This window comes from Perca flavescens, chromosome 22 (assembly GCF_004354835.1).
Source record: "Perca flavescens isolate YP-PL-M2 chromosome 22, PFLA_1.0, whole genome shotgun sequence".
Classification (NCBI taxonomy): domain Eukaryota; kingdom Metazoa; phylum Chordata; class Actinopteri; order Perciformes; family Percidae; genus Perca; species Perca flavescens.
This window is the reverse complement of record NC_041352.1, coordinates 19,779,469-19,797,540: the sequence shown is the minus strand read 5'-3', so window position 1 is coordinate 19,797,540 and position 18,072 is coordinate 19,779,469. Positions and strand designations below refer to the sequence as shown.

The following is an 18,072-nucleotide window of genomic DNA, read 5'->3' as shown; positions in this document are numbered from 1 at the left end:
CCTCTGGTTCTTTTGAGCAGATGGTGGCACATACAGCAGAGATGTCATGCTCGCTCTTGTACTGCCTGGGGTACTTAAGGCAGCGACACGGCGACGGAAACAACACATTGGTTTCCCACAAGCGGCAGACAAAATCAAAATTGACTTGTTCTTGACAGCGAGATTCCCAAATGTCATGTGAGCAATAGATGGAACACAGTAGCCCATAATACCACATTTATCCACAAAGGAAACATACATACTGCTTGAATGTCCAGGGTGTCTGCACTGCTCAGTGTTTCCTCCAAATGTAGTGGCCAAATTTTCAGGTTCGGAGTTCAAAGTTATTACAATTAATTCTGACGGGAACATAGTCTGGTTGACACCAGACCCTTCTCAGTTGTAACTGAGAGTGGGTCTGGGGAAGGTTCATTCACAGCTCATTTCCAAAGGGGCATCACCAATGGACGCCGCTCAAATGCCTCTGGACGCAATAGGATAGTCCTTCAACCAATCAGACCAACGATCCGGGTGATGTAGCAGCTAAAATTGGAAATGGGCTTGAATGGGCTCTTGGCCTGACTGACCTGCAGAGCAAATCTCAAATTTCCCGGAAGTTCGTCAGGGATTTCCCAGGCTAACGGGAACATGAATGTCTGTACCAAATCTCACAGCAATCCATCCAATAGTTGTAGTGATTTCAATAAATAATGAAAAATTATAACCTCATGGTGAGGTAAAGTTAAGAGATCACCAAAGTCAGTAGGATTCTTCCTCTGGGGACCATGAATGTCTGTACAAAATGTAGAGGCAATCAATGCCTATCCCAGTCTGGACCACCCCAACTGACCAACAACCTCCCCTACTGTATACTCATGCCACTAGCATGGCCGACAGCACACAAAGGCACATGCAGATGCACATAAACACTTTAATGTATTTTTTATCTTCCACAAACATTTGTGTTCTTGTTTCTTGGTGCATTCCCAAACCTTACTTTTCAAGCCTTAATTCAAATATAGTTAATAATAAATTTGCTGCACTAATAATTTGCATATGTCTAAGTAAATAAGTGTTTGAAAGTTGAGCCCTCTGAGGGTACCTGTTCCTCAGCTGATGGGACTGACTGATATATTGCTCCATTAACAAGCCAGTTTCTGTCTTATTGGCTCAGAAGATGGAGAAGCTTCACAGGCTCATCAGAAAACCTCTTCACGCTTTCACTATGACTTTTACTAAAGGCCACTTTCAATAAATGTCAAACTCTAAACATTGGTAAACAGTTTTAGCTCTGATCGAATTCCAGAGGGGTGGCATACACGGTGAGGTTGCCATGTCTGTACTATTACAAGGGTTCCACTTCGGAAATGGCACATTAAACAAATGGCGCATTTCCCACTGGTGACTACAGTATTTATTCCCAACACTGAGGAGGCCTGCCCTTTCATTTCACGTCCCGCTCATCCAAACGTTGAGCCTGTCCCCATCCCATCGCTGTTTCACTCCAGTTACAAAGGGCAGCTTTATGTGCCCGGTTAGCTCAGTTGGTTGAGCAAGCACACATATGTGGAGGTTTATTCCTTGATGCAGAAGGTCCAGGGTTTGAGTCCGACCTGTGACCTTTTTCTGCATGTCTTCCCCGTCTCTCTCCCCTTTCATGTCTTTCTGTCCTATCATTAAAGGCGGAAAAGCCCATAAAAATTATCTTTAATAAAGCTGCATTCACTTTTTTAGACAGTTGACAGAAAGTGTCCTAACCATTGTCTTAAACCCTAAGAACCAGGTTTTTGTCTGTTGGAGTAACACATGGTAAAGTAATATCAGTCTACAAATTTTAAAATTGTGTGATTTATGGGTAATAATAAGGCAGTTATCATTTACCTGATCCACATCTCTAATATTTGGATTGTTCATTGTCCTTGTCTGTCATCCTTATCCATGTGGGTGAATAGTGCCTAAAATAAGCTTATTGATGTTACTGTCATCAGGCCGTCACCTCTGAGTGGTGGGAGCGAGGAGTACTCTTCACTGAACATGTTTTTAATCAAAATAATGTGTGTCAAACACAATTGAAATGTGTTTGCTGTGGAGAGTGTGTGTAAAAACAAGAGTAAACAAACAGGCAATTATGCTTCCCCAAGCATTCAAAAAATATATCAAATGACATGAAAACTGTCACAATCACCAAAGGAAACATGGGAAGTAGAGGCATTTAAATGATGGTGAGGATACCGTATATTATTTTATTTTTATAATTTCTCTTTTGTATGAATAACCTTTTGTCTGTGTCATTTGTTTCCTTTGAAGATAAGGATTATTTTTTCAGCACATCATCAAATTGACACATAGATATCTGAAAAATATATAACAAGGCCCTCATAACTGGAGTTGCTTTAAGGTCAGCTTTACACAAAAAGTAGAGTGAATTCCACTATACGGTACAGTGGAAATACCCTCCTCATTTTGGCCAGTTTTAAGTCGTTCTAAAAAACTGCCAGAGCCTTTTTCATATGACAGCCAATGTAGAGCGGCTGCAAGACAGATGGAAGCGGCCACTTTGGAAAGGCCTGTCATTTTTGTTGGCAGAATGGAGCTCTTTGCAAAGTTGTAGAACATAACTTCATAGACGTGACCACACAAAGTGGACTGCTGTTATTGTGAGCAGACTAAAGTCAAGGTTTTACCTTACACAGCTGACACAATATGAACATACAGTTTGTATTACTTTGGAGCTGTGTTGATTCTTTGACTGCTGAACATCTTTTGAAACTCACTTTGTCCTATTTTCTGCACAACATGTTTTCTCTAGAGTGCCAAAAGAGAGGCTACCCTTACTGTACTCACTCATATTTCTAATCTAAAAAAAATCTTAATCATGAAACACCTACACTCAAAGCACTATTAGCCTCATGAATAAAGCATTTCATTTTTGACCTGGAGCGAGGGTGTTTTATTTATTTATGAATGGTCATGTTCTTCTATATTATTTCTGTCTTTCTAGCAAGTATTTGATCTTCTTGTATAAACCTTAAATACATTTAGCCTACATAAAGTTTGCTCTGCAGAAAAATGAGACAAGTGCAGCATTTTTTAAAAGGACACTTAAGCTTAATAGAACTCAGAAAAGAATCAATTCAGAGCCATGCACAATGAAGGGGAGAAGAGTGAGTTGAGTATAAAGTAAGCCGTCACAATCTGGTTAGAATATAATGTAGGCTGACAAAAAGAGACACATGCACAAACTGAAATTTTGCTTTGTTTTTGTATTTTTGTAACATCTCTCAATAGAATTATGTATTATTTTTATGAGAACAACAAATTCTGTATGAACAAGGATATTAGGCTTCATCTGAGAGTGGTAGCCCCCAAAGTAGCTGAAATCTGCATCTTTAGTTTCTCTCTTACTTTCACCTTATTTAACAGACTCTAGAAGACATTTTTATAGCCTCCATATAATAGAGATACTGTATAGATACCCATTTAGATTGTCATCTAATTTTAACAGTAGGATGTTAAAGGTAGTGTCCTGTTTCATTACCACCACCAAGGAGGTTATGTATTCGGTTGGGTTTGTCAGCAGCATTATGGAAAATCTACTGGCCAGATTTTCATGAAACTTGGTGGAAGGTTGTAGCATGGCCCAAGGAAAAACTCATTCATGGAGAGGATCCAAATCCCACTCCGAGTTCCCTTTTAGTTCTTAGAAGCCCATTAAGATTCAAAATGAGAAAAAGTAATTTTATTGCATATAGAAATGTAAGTGTACTGTACCAATATACACTTGAGTACACACTATACTTCAGTATATGATTTCCTTATATTACATACAGTATACTTATAATGTTATATCCTTTATATTCTTGTTTTAACTCTAACTTAATTATCATTCTTTATTGCACCTGTCTTTTTTATTGCAACCTCACTACATTTTACATGAACATATCACAAATACAGTGTTTTAATTGAGTCTTGGCTTGCTGCACTTTGGTCCAAGTACATTTTTTTTTTTTTACATTAAATTCAAATGCTACTAAAACACTAAATTACATGTTTAATCATAGCACATTTGAAAGCAGTTAAGGGGGCCCTATTGTGTTTTCTTCCCCATATTTTAGTGTGTTATACTGTATAGTTTGTTGTGTATGTATTAGATGTATAAAGTAAAAAAAAAAAACAACACATTTCATTCTAAATGGAGCTTTCTCTCCCACAGACTTTTTCCCAATTGTCTAAAAACGCCTCGCCCACATTCCTCTTTGAAATTCCTCAATAATGATGTCATTGATTGAGAAAGCCAGCCCAGTTTTTCATATGTGCTGCCCATAGGTGTTGCCTGAGCAAGCACAGACCGCCCAGTGGCTTGTTTGAATTTGGTTATCCAATCACAACAGAGCGGACCAAGTGACCAGTGGGCTTTTCAGGAAGGCGGGCCAAGAGCTCGGACAGAGCGTTTCAGGTGGAGGCACTGCACTGCAGCAATGGGCAGTACGAGAAACATAATATGTTCACATGTATAAAAGCATATAAACTTATTCTAGTAGACCCCAAAAGTACAGTTATGACGCTGAGAAGAAATATAATATTGACTCTTTAAGTTTTTCAAAGTTAAAGATAGGTACATTTCAGGAGGAAATCATACCATTGATATACAAACTATAATGTGTCAAATTGTGATATATTAATAAACAAATATCCATAAACCATTACCTAGGGGTATAGTCAATAGGGATTTTGTAGAAGGCAGTTTTTCGGTGGATTCACTGGGCTGTTAACACTGGATGAGCCAGCATTTGAGCCTGAAACTGTGAGCCTGGGACCAGAGGTTCAGAACAGTATGTCAAGTGATATTTATAGCCCACTGTGGCCTCCAATACTGTATGTATGCCCTGCACTCGTCCCTAGCAGCTCTTTTTTTGTCACTTTTGCATGTAGTTTTGCAATTGTGCGATGTATAAGCCCGTAGCAATGTCACCAAACCTCTACTGTTTTAGTGGAGCATACTTTGCAAACATAAACTCTGAGATTGAATTCTCAGTCCCAGCAGACAGACATCCTCTCCACTATTTAAATTTGGTCGATTGGCCCATCTCACTGTCAATTAATAACCCTGGTCCTCATAGGCTTAATGAGCTATATCAGGCTTGCTTGTAACTCCTCCTTGTTTGTTTCCATTGGAAAACAATCAATGTGTGAGTATCAGAGTTTGGTTGTGTCCCCTTTTACTAAACCTGAGTAAAAGTAACTTTGAGTAAATCTTTGTTGTTTTATAGAGTTCAGCCTATTTTATGTATTGATTGCTAGTTAGATTACTGTTTGACAACTTAAAAATTCTGATAAAAGGCATTTTGCAACAATGTTTTCTAGGCAAACCTAAATTCTACATGTATATATAATCAATCACAAATCCTGAATTCAACTATTCACATCAAATACATATTTATTTTCAAATAGTCCAGGTTATTCTGAAAAAATGTTCAATACATCCATATTTAGTTGAGAGTTAGTTAGTTTATGTTGAGAGGCTCATGGAAGAATTACTAAATTTATTTATTTTTTAATCTAAATGCAGTATGCTTTTTTCAGCATAATGTAGTAAATAGGTGCTTCATTCACATTGATACAAACTTTAACCTTATGTTGAATAATTATGTTTGCATCCGGAAGGTTTCTGTTGTTTTCTGCATGATTGGAAATACAGTTTCCTCTTTACTGTTCACATTTTCATTTTGATTCGTCCTTCAATAGTCAGTTACAGCGATAGCATCTAAGGAGCCTTTTGGCGACAACAGAGCTTTGATTCCCTCTCCCATAATACTTTGAAAGGGATGCCTATTCCTGTCTTCCATTTATGTGCATCTCTGTGATGAGGGCACACACACACACACACACACACACACACACACACACACAAATAAGTGAAAGCTTGCCCTGATTGCTAGCTTGATTACTTTCATTGTCATTGGATGACAAATCGGCACAGGGGCAAGGCTGGCACACCACAAAAGCCAACGGGGCACCAGATTGACGGGCCTGGGAAGCACTCCTGCATGTCTTTAATTAACGTGGACAGTATGTCAAGGGCTATTCCAAACACTGTTGTATTGCGCTAAATTAAATTAAACTATATTTTAGTCACATTTGAAATATATTTGAAAGCTCATTTTGGGCAACACGTAAGCAGCTTAGATGAGATAGATGCTGCATGTCTTGCTGTAAAACTGTGTTTTATGTGTCTGTATATGTAGCATGCGTAGGGCTGCAAGTAACCATTAGTTTCATAATCGATTAATTTGCAATTAATTTGATTCGATTAATCGTTTGGTCTATAAAATGTAAGAAAATAGAGAAAAATGTCAATCCCAGTTTCTCAAAGTCCAAGGTGATGTCTTTAAATGCCTTGTTTTGTTAATCGAAACCCCAAAAATATTCAGTTTATTTTTATATAAAAAAGGAGGAAATCTCCATATTTGAGAGGATGAGAACTGCCTTTTTCAGATAAAAATAACAGCTAAATAATCAGCTCAAGCATCTTTCATGGTCCAATCTTCAGACCTTAATGCTGTAGCAAATCTGCTTTCTTTCTCTGTTAAGTTTAACCTTCACTTCACTTTACCATCTCTGAGAACATATTGGACATCTAATTTATAATTACAATCTGACCATTTTTTAGATTTATATCTTAAGATATTTGCACATGTTTTCTGGCTGGTAAGAAGAACAATTCAAGATATATTCTAATAGATTTTAACCAAATCATTGTCATGTCATTAGAGATATCTTTATTTAAAGTTTGGAGTTGCAGATACACTATTATTTTCACCAACACAGCCTGCTCCATTGTTTCTTGTCAGACTTGATTGTTTTGGTTTGTCGAACAGAGCCACCTGTGCACCACAAGCTACAAATGAATACAACTGACATCCACATTTATGTGATTTAATGTGAAAATACTGACAGAAACTAATTCAATAAATACTCGGATCAGAACTTGGATTGAAAATGGGTGTATATACCATTGTTTTGCCTTTGAGATCTTGACTAAAATTGTTCAATCCCATTTCTATGAAAACCCAAATGTATTCTTCCAACATGGAAACAGAGCCATAATCTTTCTGGTGTTATGACTCAGCCAGCAGGTGCAGATATGAGCTGCCGCTGCTGGATGGAGACAAAGTGTATAAATGGCAGTCAGAATTCAGAAAATCATTTCTGACTTTGATTGAAAGCCGATCCTCGTATGTGAACAGTCACCATGTCTGAGAGAGAGAGCAGTGAACCCTGCCTTATCCGCGCCGAAAACTGCCTCTCTGCATTTTCATATTTATCCTCTAAAAAAAAAAGCTGTCTGCGCCTGCTTTGTACCTGCTGTCAAGCCATCAAACACATCTGTTTGTGTAGATTTAGCAGTCTATTAAAGCCTTTTTCATTCATTTAGAAGCAGCTTATTCAAGACAGAAAATAGAATTTCTCCTTATTTGATTTTGTTCAATAAATTACAAAAAATATTGATGATTATTCAACACATCTTTAAGTGTAATTCTTAGCATGGCAGACTGCCACAACTAAAATGACATGTAAACATCAGATATGTAGGAAAGTTAAGCTAAAAAGAAAAATGCCTCCCCCTGCATCCAATAGCTTTGTGTTTTAGAAGGTTTTTATCTGGCAAAGGAAATAACTTATGCTGTAGGTATTCTGGGAAAATAGACTTCAAATGAGTCAGAAAGCAATACGGCTGCTCAAAAAAAAAAAAAATACGTACAATACTTTTTTCTTTTTCTTTTAGTTTGAGAGATATCTGTATTTCAGTAAGTCTCCTAAATTGCCTCACAAATTGTGAATAGGTATAATCCAAAACAAGTACTGTACATGTAATCATGTTTGTTTAGTGATAAGGAAATTAAATATAACAATAATGCAAATCGTTCAAAACAAAGTGTCAAAGTGCTTTGCAATCCAATGAAATCAGACAACACGCACGCAGGCACGCACACACACACACACACACACACACACACACACTGTCAAAAGCATTAAGGTTTAAATTAAAAACATACAAATATAGAACACGAAGAACATAAAAGGTAATGGAGAAAAGACTAATAAGTGAAACATAAAGAATCATTACATTATAACTATAAGCCTATGTGTACAGATCCCATGCATCTGTACACCCATGTGTGATAGCAAACAGTTTCTCCATGGTGAGCGCTTATTCCCCAAATCTCAACTTGAAAGGAAAAGGCGAGGCTGAGTGGCTGAGACTCTCAGAGAGCACAGCACCATGGCTACTCACTAGCACATGTCCGAGTGAATATATGAAAAGCCAAGCATGTCAGTGACAGCTGCACCAAAGCCCCCATCTACATTTTCAGCTCTTCTTTTGTAGCAGAATGACCCTTCTTACATCCGTCTGCTGTCTTTCTTTATGTGTGCTTTATATATGTTCTATTGTATGAGTCTGAACTCCCTGCTGTGTTCTGTAATAACCTTTATTCGCTGGCAAATTCACGATTTCTGTTGGATATAATAACTATAATTATATAGTACATGATATATGATTTACACTGTGGGAAGGCATATGTGTAGGTTTCTTGTGCAACATCAGGAAACAATGTCAGAGTGCAGTCATCCATGTTTCACAGTTTATTTTGGGGTTTGTAATACAGACGTTGCTCGTAGAGACCCCTTTAAGCCCCGACGTTCAGCTGCTCTGTGAAATATCTTGAGGGCGATTGTTGATTAAGGGCTCTTGAGCAGCGGCAGAGGCTGTTTTGGTGTACCGAATCCAGTATTGCTCACAGGTTGCCTGTAGGTTTGGACTTTTGTATCCATCTTGGATTGAGCACAGTCCACTGAATAGGAGAATTTGTTCTTTCTCAAGGGAGGTGCAAATACAAAGCATTTAAACATACATCTTGGGGTTTGAGCATTTTTAGTTTTATTTATATTTTTCTACCCGCAGCTCTGCACAGAGCCAAGCCAATTGGGCGTAAAGAGGAACAAAATAGAATTACACACTTCCCAACATGACTTGTCATGTAGCATAGAATGGCAAAAATAAAAATTCAAATGCAAGAACAATTTGAACACATTGTGCAGCAGTGCTATTGATAGGACAGGCATGTATCAGTGGGTTGTTATGGGTTCTTTTATGCTTTTTACCCTTCTCTCTCGCTACACGGTAAACAAGCAAACACAAAGCTAACAGGCTGGTCCCTGGAGAACTGCCTGCATACAAAGTGATGATAAGTGTCAGCAATGATTTCAGAAGGGTTCGTGTTCAGATCCCACCCCTCCCTCGCAATCCCTGGGAGTGCCTTTGAGCTACACCGCCGTGCTGCATGCTGTGTTGCACTCACCTCAAGGGAAGCAAAGAAAAGAATTACAGAGGAGTCTTTACATTTTTGCAAGTGAAGCAACTATGGTGCTCAGTAAAAGAGAGAGTTGAAACTTCAAATACCATCTGAAAATGAGCAGTGGAGCTTTTAAAATGGGTTAAATTAATGAGAGAGAAAAGTATTTGACCAGGGTATGCTTATAATAAGCCCTGCAAAGCTATACATATTTTATTTAGCCCTCAGTGTTGATGAGATTTAGAAATGGAATATGTGGCGACAGTTGCTGCACTGTGTCCCACTGCCAGGCAGAGAATGGGAAATGGAGCAAACAGTCCACTGAAAAGACCAAATAGTTTGCTTGACCCTTGACCCGGCTTGCATGCTTTGTGGCCTGTCAGCTTTGTCCTTCTTGTCCATGGCATTTACCAGAAACAAACGGCCACGGATGGCTTCCTCAAAATTAAATGTTGACTCTCTCCACGACTGACAGTTTACCTCAAGTTTGCTTCTGACAGCAGGAGATGGTGAATAAACACGCTGAGCTCTATAAGAGAGGTGACATATGTATGCTGAGGCTTGAGGACACGACCAATGCAATCATCATACCCCTAACGCAGCATCCATCAGCGGGCTGATGGATTTCATTAATATAATATAAGACCTTTGGTGTCGTATCCGCTGTTCACCATGTACTCCTTCAGTGCCGCCAATATGATATTGACCTAATCATTCTCCACCCCTGCAGCGCTGGCATGGAACCTGAAATACCATTGTTATTTATCCAATAATGAGATGTTGACATTTACAGATAAATTGAAGGAAGAGTTGCAACAACAATCGTGTGTGAGTACATTGTATTATAAAAAGAAATCTTGTATAATAGGCTACACAAAAAAACAAGAGAAGCCAGTACTTAATTGAAAAACATTGTACACTGTGTGCACATACTTATTCATTTGTTTCTTTTGTCGACAGTAAAAAATAAAAATGATAAAACATAATTGAATTGCTCAATTATAATCTCACTATTTCTGCACAGAGTAATACAGTAGCTGTACTTTTTTGTGTGCTCCTGAGCTATTGAGGTGTGCTAAGGATATTAAAAATCACGTAGCATCAAAGAGATGTGACAAACCATCAGACGACTAGGCGTCAGGGCAGGCTTTTACCTTGATGGTTTTCATCTGCACCAGTTAGCTGCTGAACGCAACTGTGGATCATTCAGTGGTAGGAATACAGCGAAGATCTCCGGAACACAAATGATGACGCACGCGTTCTATTCCTTACCCTTATCCCAAAAGCACGACAGCGGAGGAAATTCACCTTGAAATACAAAAACCTCTGGCTGTTTTCTGGCTGCCATTGGTAGCACGCCTGTTTTGTGTCAATTTGAGTTCAGGAACACGCTTCAGGCTCCTTGAGGAAACAGACCAGTCTGACAAGGACTTCAACTGAATGGCGAACCTCATATACATGAGGAGCAATGTGGTTTTAGTCCGGCTCCTGGAAGCGTTGATCATCTCTTCATTGGAAACTAAAGTGCTCATTGGAGTTTGAAATGGAGAAATCTGAACCAAGGTGAAAAGCTGTGTTATTGAAGTGTAGATATTACAGCTTCAATTGACGCTTTATTCCGTACACTTTTAACACCAAATCAAGAAAAACATTCCCTGAAAAAATCCACTAAAGCTTGCTCTACATCCTTTGCTGTTAATTGAGGTGTTTTGTCATGTTGTAGGTGATGGGGTAAAGACAGAAATATGCACTCTGCTAAATGCTGACAGTTGAAAATGGTCCATCTGTCCATCGTTACACACCAACAATGGCCTTCCCGTGACATATATGGCAGTTTCTGTGATCCCTCTGTTGTTCAGAACATTGAAGGGGTTGATGGCCATCAGACAGCTCTGACTTCAAACAGGATTATTCAAGGCTGGTTACTTGTCATGGTAATTTTAATGCTCCGAAAAGCTTCAAGTGTTCTTTCTTTAGAGTTGTTCAAGGTTTATTTTTGTTGGAGTTGTACTTTGAGGAGGGGTCTTAAGGTCATCTTTGTACTCATGACTTGTTCTCCTGAGATTAAAACTCTGCCATACAAAGAAGGTTGTTGTAGTGACTGCACACGTTCAATGATAAAAAAGGATCTTGCCTGTCTGTTTTTAGAGTACTATATAATAACTCCTATTAATATTCTAGCTACTCCAAGAAACAGAACTCATTTTTCATAGTGGTTACCCACATGTTTTGAGTTGAATCGATTTGATTTGAAAATGTGAAATTGACCATTATTTGGTGTGCCACTTGTTTAAAGGTGCCCTGCCAAACGTATTTCATTACTTTGTGGTAATGTCTGAAGTTCTACCATGGACTCTGTAAAAACTTTTGTGTAAAAAATGCCTTGGTTACCTTGTTTCAAGCCATTCTAGCGTGGTATAGAAAGCCTACAGGAAGACTTGATTTGTGCCAGTTCTTATTAATATTCAACGAGCTAAACTGCTTGACTCTGATTGGCTAACAGCTAGCCAATGAGAGCCTGGCTATCAGCATCCTTTACCCAGCGCAACTAGGTGAGCTCATGAATAGTAATGAGCTCAGGCAACACCACGTCATACTGACCAGCTTTTGTAATTGGCCTGATTTATCCGCTTATTTCTTTTCAGTGGCTAGAGCTGACAGAGGAGGTAGCAGTTCATTTTCACATTCACAACATAACACAAACACATATCAACCTAAAATATTTCAAAAAATACAAGTAAAAACGTTTTTGTGTGGCAGGGCACCTTTAAGACAATGTTGTTTTATGTGGCTAATAGCTCTTGCTATTGATTCTCAGAGGGAGAAAAAAAATATAATCAGTTTTGCTAATAGTAGTACAGTAGGTGGTTCTCAATGGCAATGAAAGGGAACTGTTGAAAATATTTCAGCTTTAATATCCAGAAGTCATTTGAAACAGATGCCATTGAGAAATTGCACAGAGAACATTCACATCCACCAAACCATCTGTGCTCCTTTTATTCCAAAAGGGTAGAACATGAATGAAAAGAAGCACAAAATGGAAAGATTTTGAGTCCAGCATTCACTTAACAGAGCATTCATTCACTGATATTCAAAAGGCTGTTTGAATATTGGACTACTTGTGGCCAAAAATAAATAAATCTACACCTGACATTGGTGTAAAAGCAAAGATGCCAATGAGGGCCAATATAGGGTCTCCTCTCATGCAAAAGTATTTTTTAGCATAAAATGTTTTGCGCTTTGCATTATGCTTTGGCAAAATGTAGATCATGAATATTTCCTGAGGTGTTATTTTGGAAAAAAGTATGATCTATTGTTTTTGGTTTATAGACAGAAAATAAGTGAAATACAAAGTATTGTATTTGTATTTTGTAAGAACTGAAGTATGTCAGTTTTCTAAACATGAGATGAGCTACTTATTGCTGGAGGTTTTAATGGAAAATGGCTAGTTTGATCATTCATAATGACCATTACATTAGTTAACTAGTCACAATGGCATTGCAGTAAGTGGCCCCATTTCATTTCACTTAATTATTTTGTAGCAAAATGAGGGGATTTTGTAACATAATGAATCATGCATAAATGCCGCATGTTTTTGATCTTTTGATTTTATTTGGATGTTTGTCCAATAAACATGATGTGTGTTTGCTTGTGTGTGCATATCAGCAGTGAAATTCACAATGTGTAAATTAGTATTTCATACAACTTTTGCATGTAAATATTTTAGTAGTATTTACCTTGAAATATTATTACAATATATTAAATAAGATGAGTGAAATTAGTTTAAATCCCAGTCCAATCAATTTAGCTTGTTATCTCTGAATAGGAAATGTGAAGTATCACCCTCAGGTGTGTAATCGTTATTCAGTATTTAGATGCGGAACATTCCTTTAAGATAAATGCCCTCAAGTCATTCTTTATGTCGATCATCACCACTAAAATATTGAAATCATTTTTTCTCCAATAGATGGTTTACTTTCTTATATGGTCGCCTTATTCTGATGTTCTTTTGTCTTTCAGCTACACTCAGATGTGGACAAAGGAGATGGCAAGGTGAAGTATGTGTTAACTGGCGAGGGCGCCACCTCCATCTTCACCATTGATGAGAACACAGGGGACATCCACGCCACAAAGCGCCTTGATCGGGAGGCACAGCCCTACTACACCCTCCAAGCTCAAGCTGTAGACCGAGTCACCAATATACCCGTAGAGCCCAGGTCTGAATTTGTGGTCAAGGTCCAGGACATCAACGATAATGAGCCAAAGTTTCTTGATGGACCATACTTGGCAGGGGTACCAGAGATGTCACCCTTAGGTAAGCTTCCCCATTTCTCTTATATGTAATCCCATATAGTTCCCTCTTATATTTCTTCCCTATTCCCATCCTTTTACTTTATCCCTCTTTTCTACTCCCTGTTATACTCTCACTTTCTCTTTGACTTGCCCTCACTCAGACAACTGCATTTGATAATTTTCCACCTCACTGAATTTGTCTTCATCTCTCTCAGTCTTTAGGTCATGGGGGGAATAGGGAAGTTTGCAATATTAATTTGAATCCAGCGTGTTCGCTTTGTAAGACTCAATTTGTGTTAATCACATTGGACCCAATTCAAACTGCTTGCAGTTCTAATGCATGAGATCCACGTCAATTGAGGTCCAGGTTAAACTACTTGGACTTTTGCATCCCTTAGCCAGAGCATGCAGGTTTATGGTAGACTTTGTTCTTTTCATGAATACTCTACATAATGCTGGGTAGCAAATTCAATACTTTTTAGGCACCGACCAAAGTGCCTCCTTAGTATCGCGTATTGAAAAATGCCTTGTCATTCAATACCAAATTTCAATACCTAAGGAGTAAATCTCATCAGCGTCAGTAAGCCAGTAAGTATGCAGCATTCTTCTACCAAGATCTAATAATGCTGGTGATTGGCTAACGTTACGTCATAGAGGCACACAGGAAAAGCTCTACGTTCCACACTCTCTGGTTGTAGGAGCTGAAAAATAAATAAAACGATTTGTGCTGTAATGTGTAATGTAATTTATTATTGTTAAAATGGATTTTTATTAAAATTGGTGTCGAGAAAAGTATCTGTCAGGAACTGGTATCAAAGTCACAGTATTGGTATCGGTACTGCTATCAAAAATATTTGAACAATACCCAGCCCTACTCTACAGAAGTAATTAGGAATGCTTTTCTCCTTGTGAGGTCTTGAGCTTTTGAATACCTTTTGTACATCTGATGGTGTACAAAAAATATGCATTGTACTCCCAAGTCACCCTTGAAATGTTAGACAAGGCAATTGATTAATGTAGCGCATTTAGAAATTTAAAATACTTCATGAAAAACATTGAGAGTAAAATAACAGCATGAAAAAGAGAAGGAAAAACAAATCAGGAGTCGAAGGTATTGAACAAATTGACATTTCATCCGATTTACCCTCTGGGGACCATAAATGTCTGTACAAAATGTCATGGCAATCCATCCAATAGTTGTTTAGACAAAAGTGTTGCATCGACCGAGCAACATTGCCATTTACACAGCCACTCTGCTAGCATGGCTAAAAACATTAAACAGTTGTAGTTGTCTAAGTTGTCTAAGGACTTAGCAGCTTATATTCCGCAGATCACATTAGCATTTATTACTGCAGATATTTATTTTAACTATCCATTTTAAATACAGTCCTGAAGGAAGCCATCATATCAGACCCTGTCTTTAACTTACTGCTTCTTGCTGCATGGTCAAGATTTCCTCCAAGGTTTAGAACGGGTCATGCTCGAACTCAAGATGCTAGTAAATGCAAATGAGCCACAACAACATCCTGAGGCTTTTTAACTTAGCAGGTGTATGAGAAACAGAGAGAGTGACCTCCATATTGAAAAGCAATGTTGTATGAGCTCTTTATATGGTACTTAACATAGCACTTTCCAACGCTTCTTCAGTTTTTTTTAAGGGCTTTCTTAGTATGAATTTTTCAGTTTTAATGCTAATTAAACTACATTTGGTCAATAAGAAATGGATGGTGCTGGGCATAAAATGCTATTTTTTTTTTGTTGGTGTTTTTAAGTCAGTGTATTATAATGAAGTCTGATGTGCCTTAATTTACATGATTATCACCTCACACATGCCAGGAAAGACCTCTAGGCTTAGCAATGCTGATGACTGACGCATGTTTTAAATAATGACTCAACCTAACTTAAGGTCTGAATCAGGCTCGAAGGCCATGGGCATGTTTTCCACAAATTGGGCTCAGAGTTCATACTAGTCGGTACGTACAGGTACCTGTCAGCAGACAAATGCATTTCAGAGCAGCACAGACGTCCATAACTTCCTCCAGCTCCTCCCAGGGGTTCCCAAGGTGCTCATAGGCATGCTGGGAGCTTTGGTCTAATCACAAGTGAACTATGAGTAATGGGATGGAGGCAGGAATGAACTTGGGTGTCAGTTGGTAGAAAAACTGTGATTTGTGGTATGTTGCAATTCATTTGATTTAAAACATACAAACACAATTTAGAATCTAGAGATTACTGTAGATCAGGGGTGTCTGTCCAGATTTGAAAATGTGAAGATGCCCGGGGACCAATGGTCCCTTCTGACATACAGTTACATACAAATGGACTGATCTATAACTATTTTTATTTTCATTGTCACAATTATCTTTTTTTTTTTAAATGGCAATGTAAACACGTGATCAAATCTAAAAAAAACTTGAAGTTGATAAATATTTTAACCTCATGGTCATTTTAAACATGACTTATTATGAGTAATGCAAAGTTTGTTAACATGTAAGCTTACAACATATGACTCTTGCTCTTGTCCTTCACAAACCGAGGCTGCGGGCCATATGAAATCTGGCCGCGGGCCGTGATTGGCCCCCGGGCTGGACTTTGGACATGCCTTCTGTAGATGAATGAAAAATTATATGTATTTTCTTTTGAGGTGTTCCTGATTATTATTAATAGTAGCCATTTATTAAAATGTATTCAAATGCAATGACACAATGCATCCTCTGAGAGGAAAGTAAAATAATTCTAGATATTTGATACCGAAACCTGTACAAAAACAAAATTAATTCTGCAATCTGAATAATAATTATCAGAATGGGAGCCGGTCCTCTCACAATGTTAAGAAGATTATTAGTAGATTAGTTAGTTAACACAATCAACATAACTTTGTTCAAATCTGCTAGATCAACAAGCATCATTTAGCAAGTGCCTGAGTAACTTAAGGCCACATCCACACATACCAAAACAATCTTTTTTTTCCCTGTCTTCCCTGGCATCGTTTCAAGAATATATGCGTCCAAACAGATCCTATAGGCCTATAGGTGGCGCTGTTTCTGCTACAGAAATTCACCAAAAAACCGAGACAAAGAGGCGGAGCATGCGCATAAAGCTTGCGTGCAGTATAGACCCACAGTATATTTTGCTCTAGTAACCATTGACATATATAAAATGGACCAATAGACCCCGTTGATCTGGACGGAGACCAGTGAAGGCTATTAGAAGCACTTTTCCGGTGATCGCTTTACTGCGCAGCCTCCAACTGACAGAGACAACGTAAATGTGACGTGAGCAACGTGTCTGAAAGTTGTAAGTCTTCTGGTAGCTGTGCCAAGAGAAATATCAATCATTCCCAATCTTATAGAGACGGAGAGCATAGGTATATGTAAGGAGATAACATGGGCACAGGCTAATTATTGATCACTAACATGCTAGTTAACATTAGTAATTAAACCTAAACAGCTAATGTAAGTCCAAACTGCCTGTGAGCTTCTCCTGTACTATACGGTAATTCCTCTACTGTGCAACAGTAAGTCGCGTGGTTATGACACAATCGTTAGCCTATTTTTATAAAAACGCCTGCTACGGAGCCATAACGTGAGGTACAAGGTAATGGAGCCTTTTATACATTGTCGTGTTTCTTTAGAAATAAACATTGGACAAATAGAGTCTTTAAACGCTTCAGATTTAAAGTTATTTACTGTCAAAGTGACACCAAAATGTATGCTAGTCAGTGGAATGCTAACGGGAGGTGATCTCTTTGTAGTGTCAAAATGGCGCAATAGGAGGTTCAAGTTCTGAAGTGAAACTTACCCCCTTGCTAGTAACCCTAATAGCCTCAATATCTTCTCCAGCAGGAACACAAGCATGTAGTCCGCCATTGTTGTTGTTATGAGATGTTGTCACGTGATAAGAGGTTGAAGACTAGAGGTCTAGGGGTGTGGCAATGACATCATTGATACGCAAGTGTGCGGCTTCACCATCCAAACAAAGACACAAGGGCGCCGTTTTCGAATTTTTTCACCCTGGGACCAGGTTTCAAAAGAGTGCATCTTTAGGCAGTGCGTTTACAGAATTTGTTTGGACGATCGGCCAAAACGATGCAAAACGTGAGTTTAAACCAAAAAGTGTGGCGGTGAGGATGGCCCCTAAGACTATACCCATCTTTTTTAAGTTAGTGAATTAAAAGGACATTCAACATATTCTGGTACCAGTCTATATGGTGACCTGAATGACATTTCTTTTTTGCCTTTTTGTAGAGACACTTGAGTAATTCTGCACACAAAAATCTCTGATGTTGCTATACAGTCTTTGGTTTCATCCAGACTTTATAAAAACAGACGTAGCTCTCATGCCGTGCGACAGACAGTAGTTGTTCCTGGTGATGTCTGGATGCTGTTGGGTAGTTTAATCAATAATAATAGATCATCATTTATTAGTTGATTTATTTTGTAAA

General features: G+C 38.3%; 1 protein-coding gene across 6 annotated transcripts in view; it reads left to right on the top strand.

Moving 5' to 3' along the window:
• LOC114549038 (cadherin-7) overlaps positions 1–18,072 on the top strand; it is a 153,949-nt gene that overhangs the window by 83,352 nt on the left and 52,525 nt on the right. For all 6 annotated transcript variants that reach the window (XM_028569149.1, XM_028569148.1, XM_028569147.1 and 3 more), the window contains one exon: positions 13,356–13,650. In XM_028569149.1, coding sequence (XP_028424950.1) covers positions 13,356–13,650 — 295 coding nt within the window. The remainder of the gene's footprint in view (positions 1–13,355; positions 13,651–18,072) is intronic.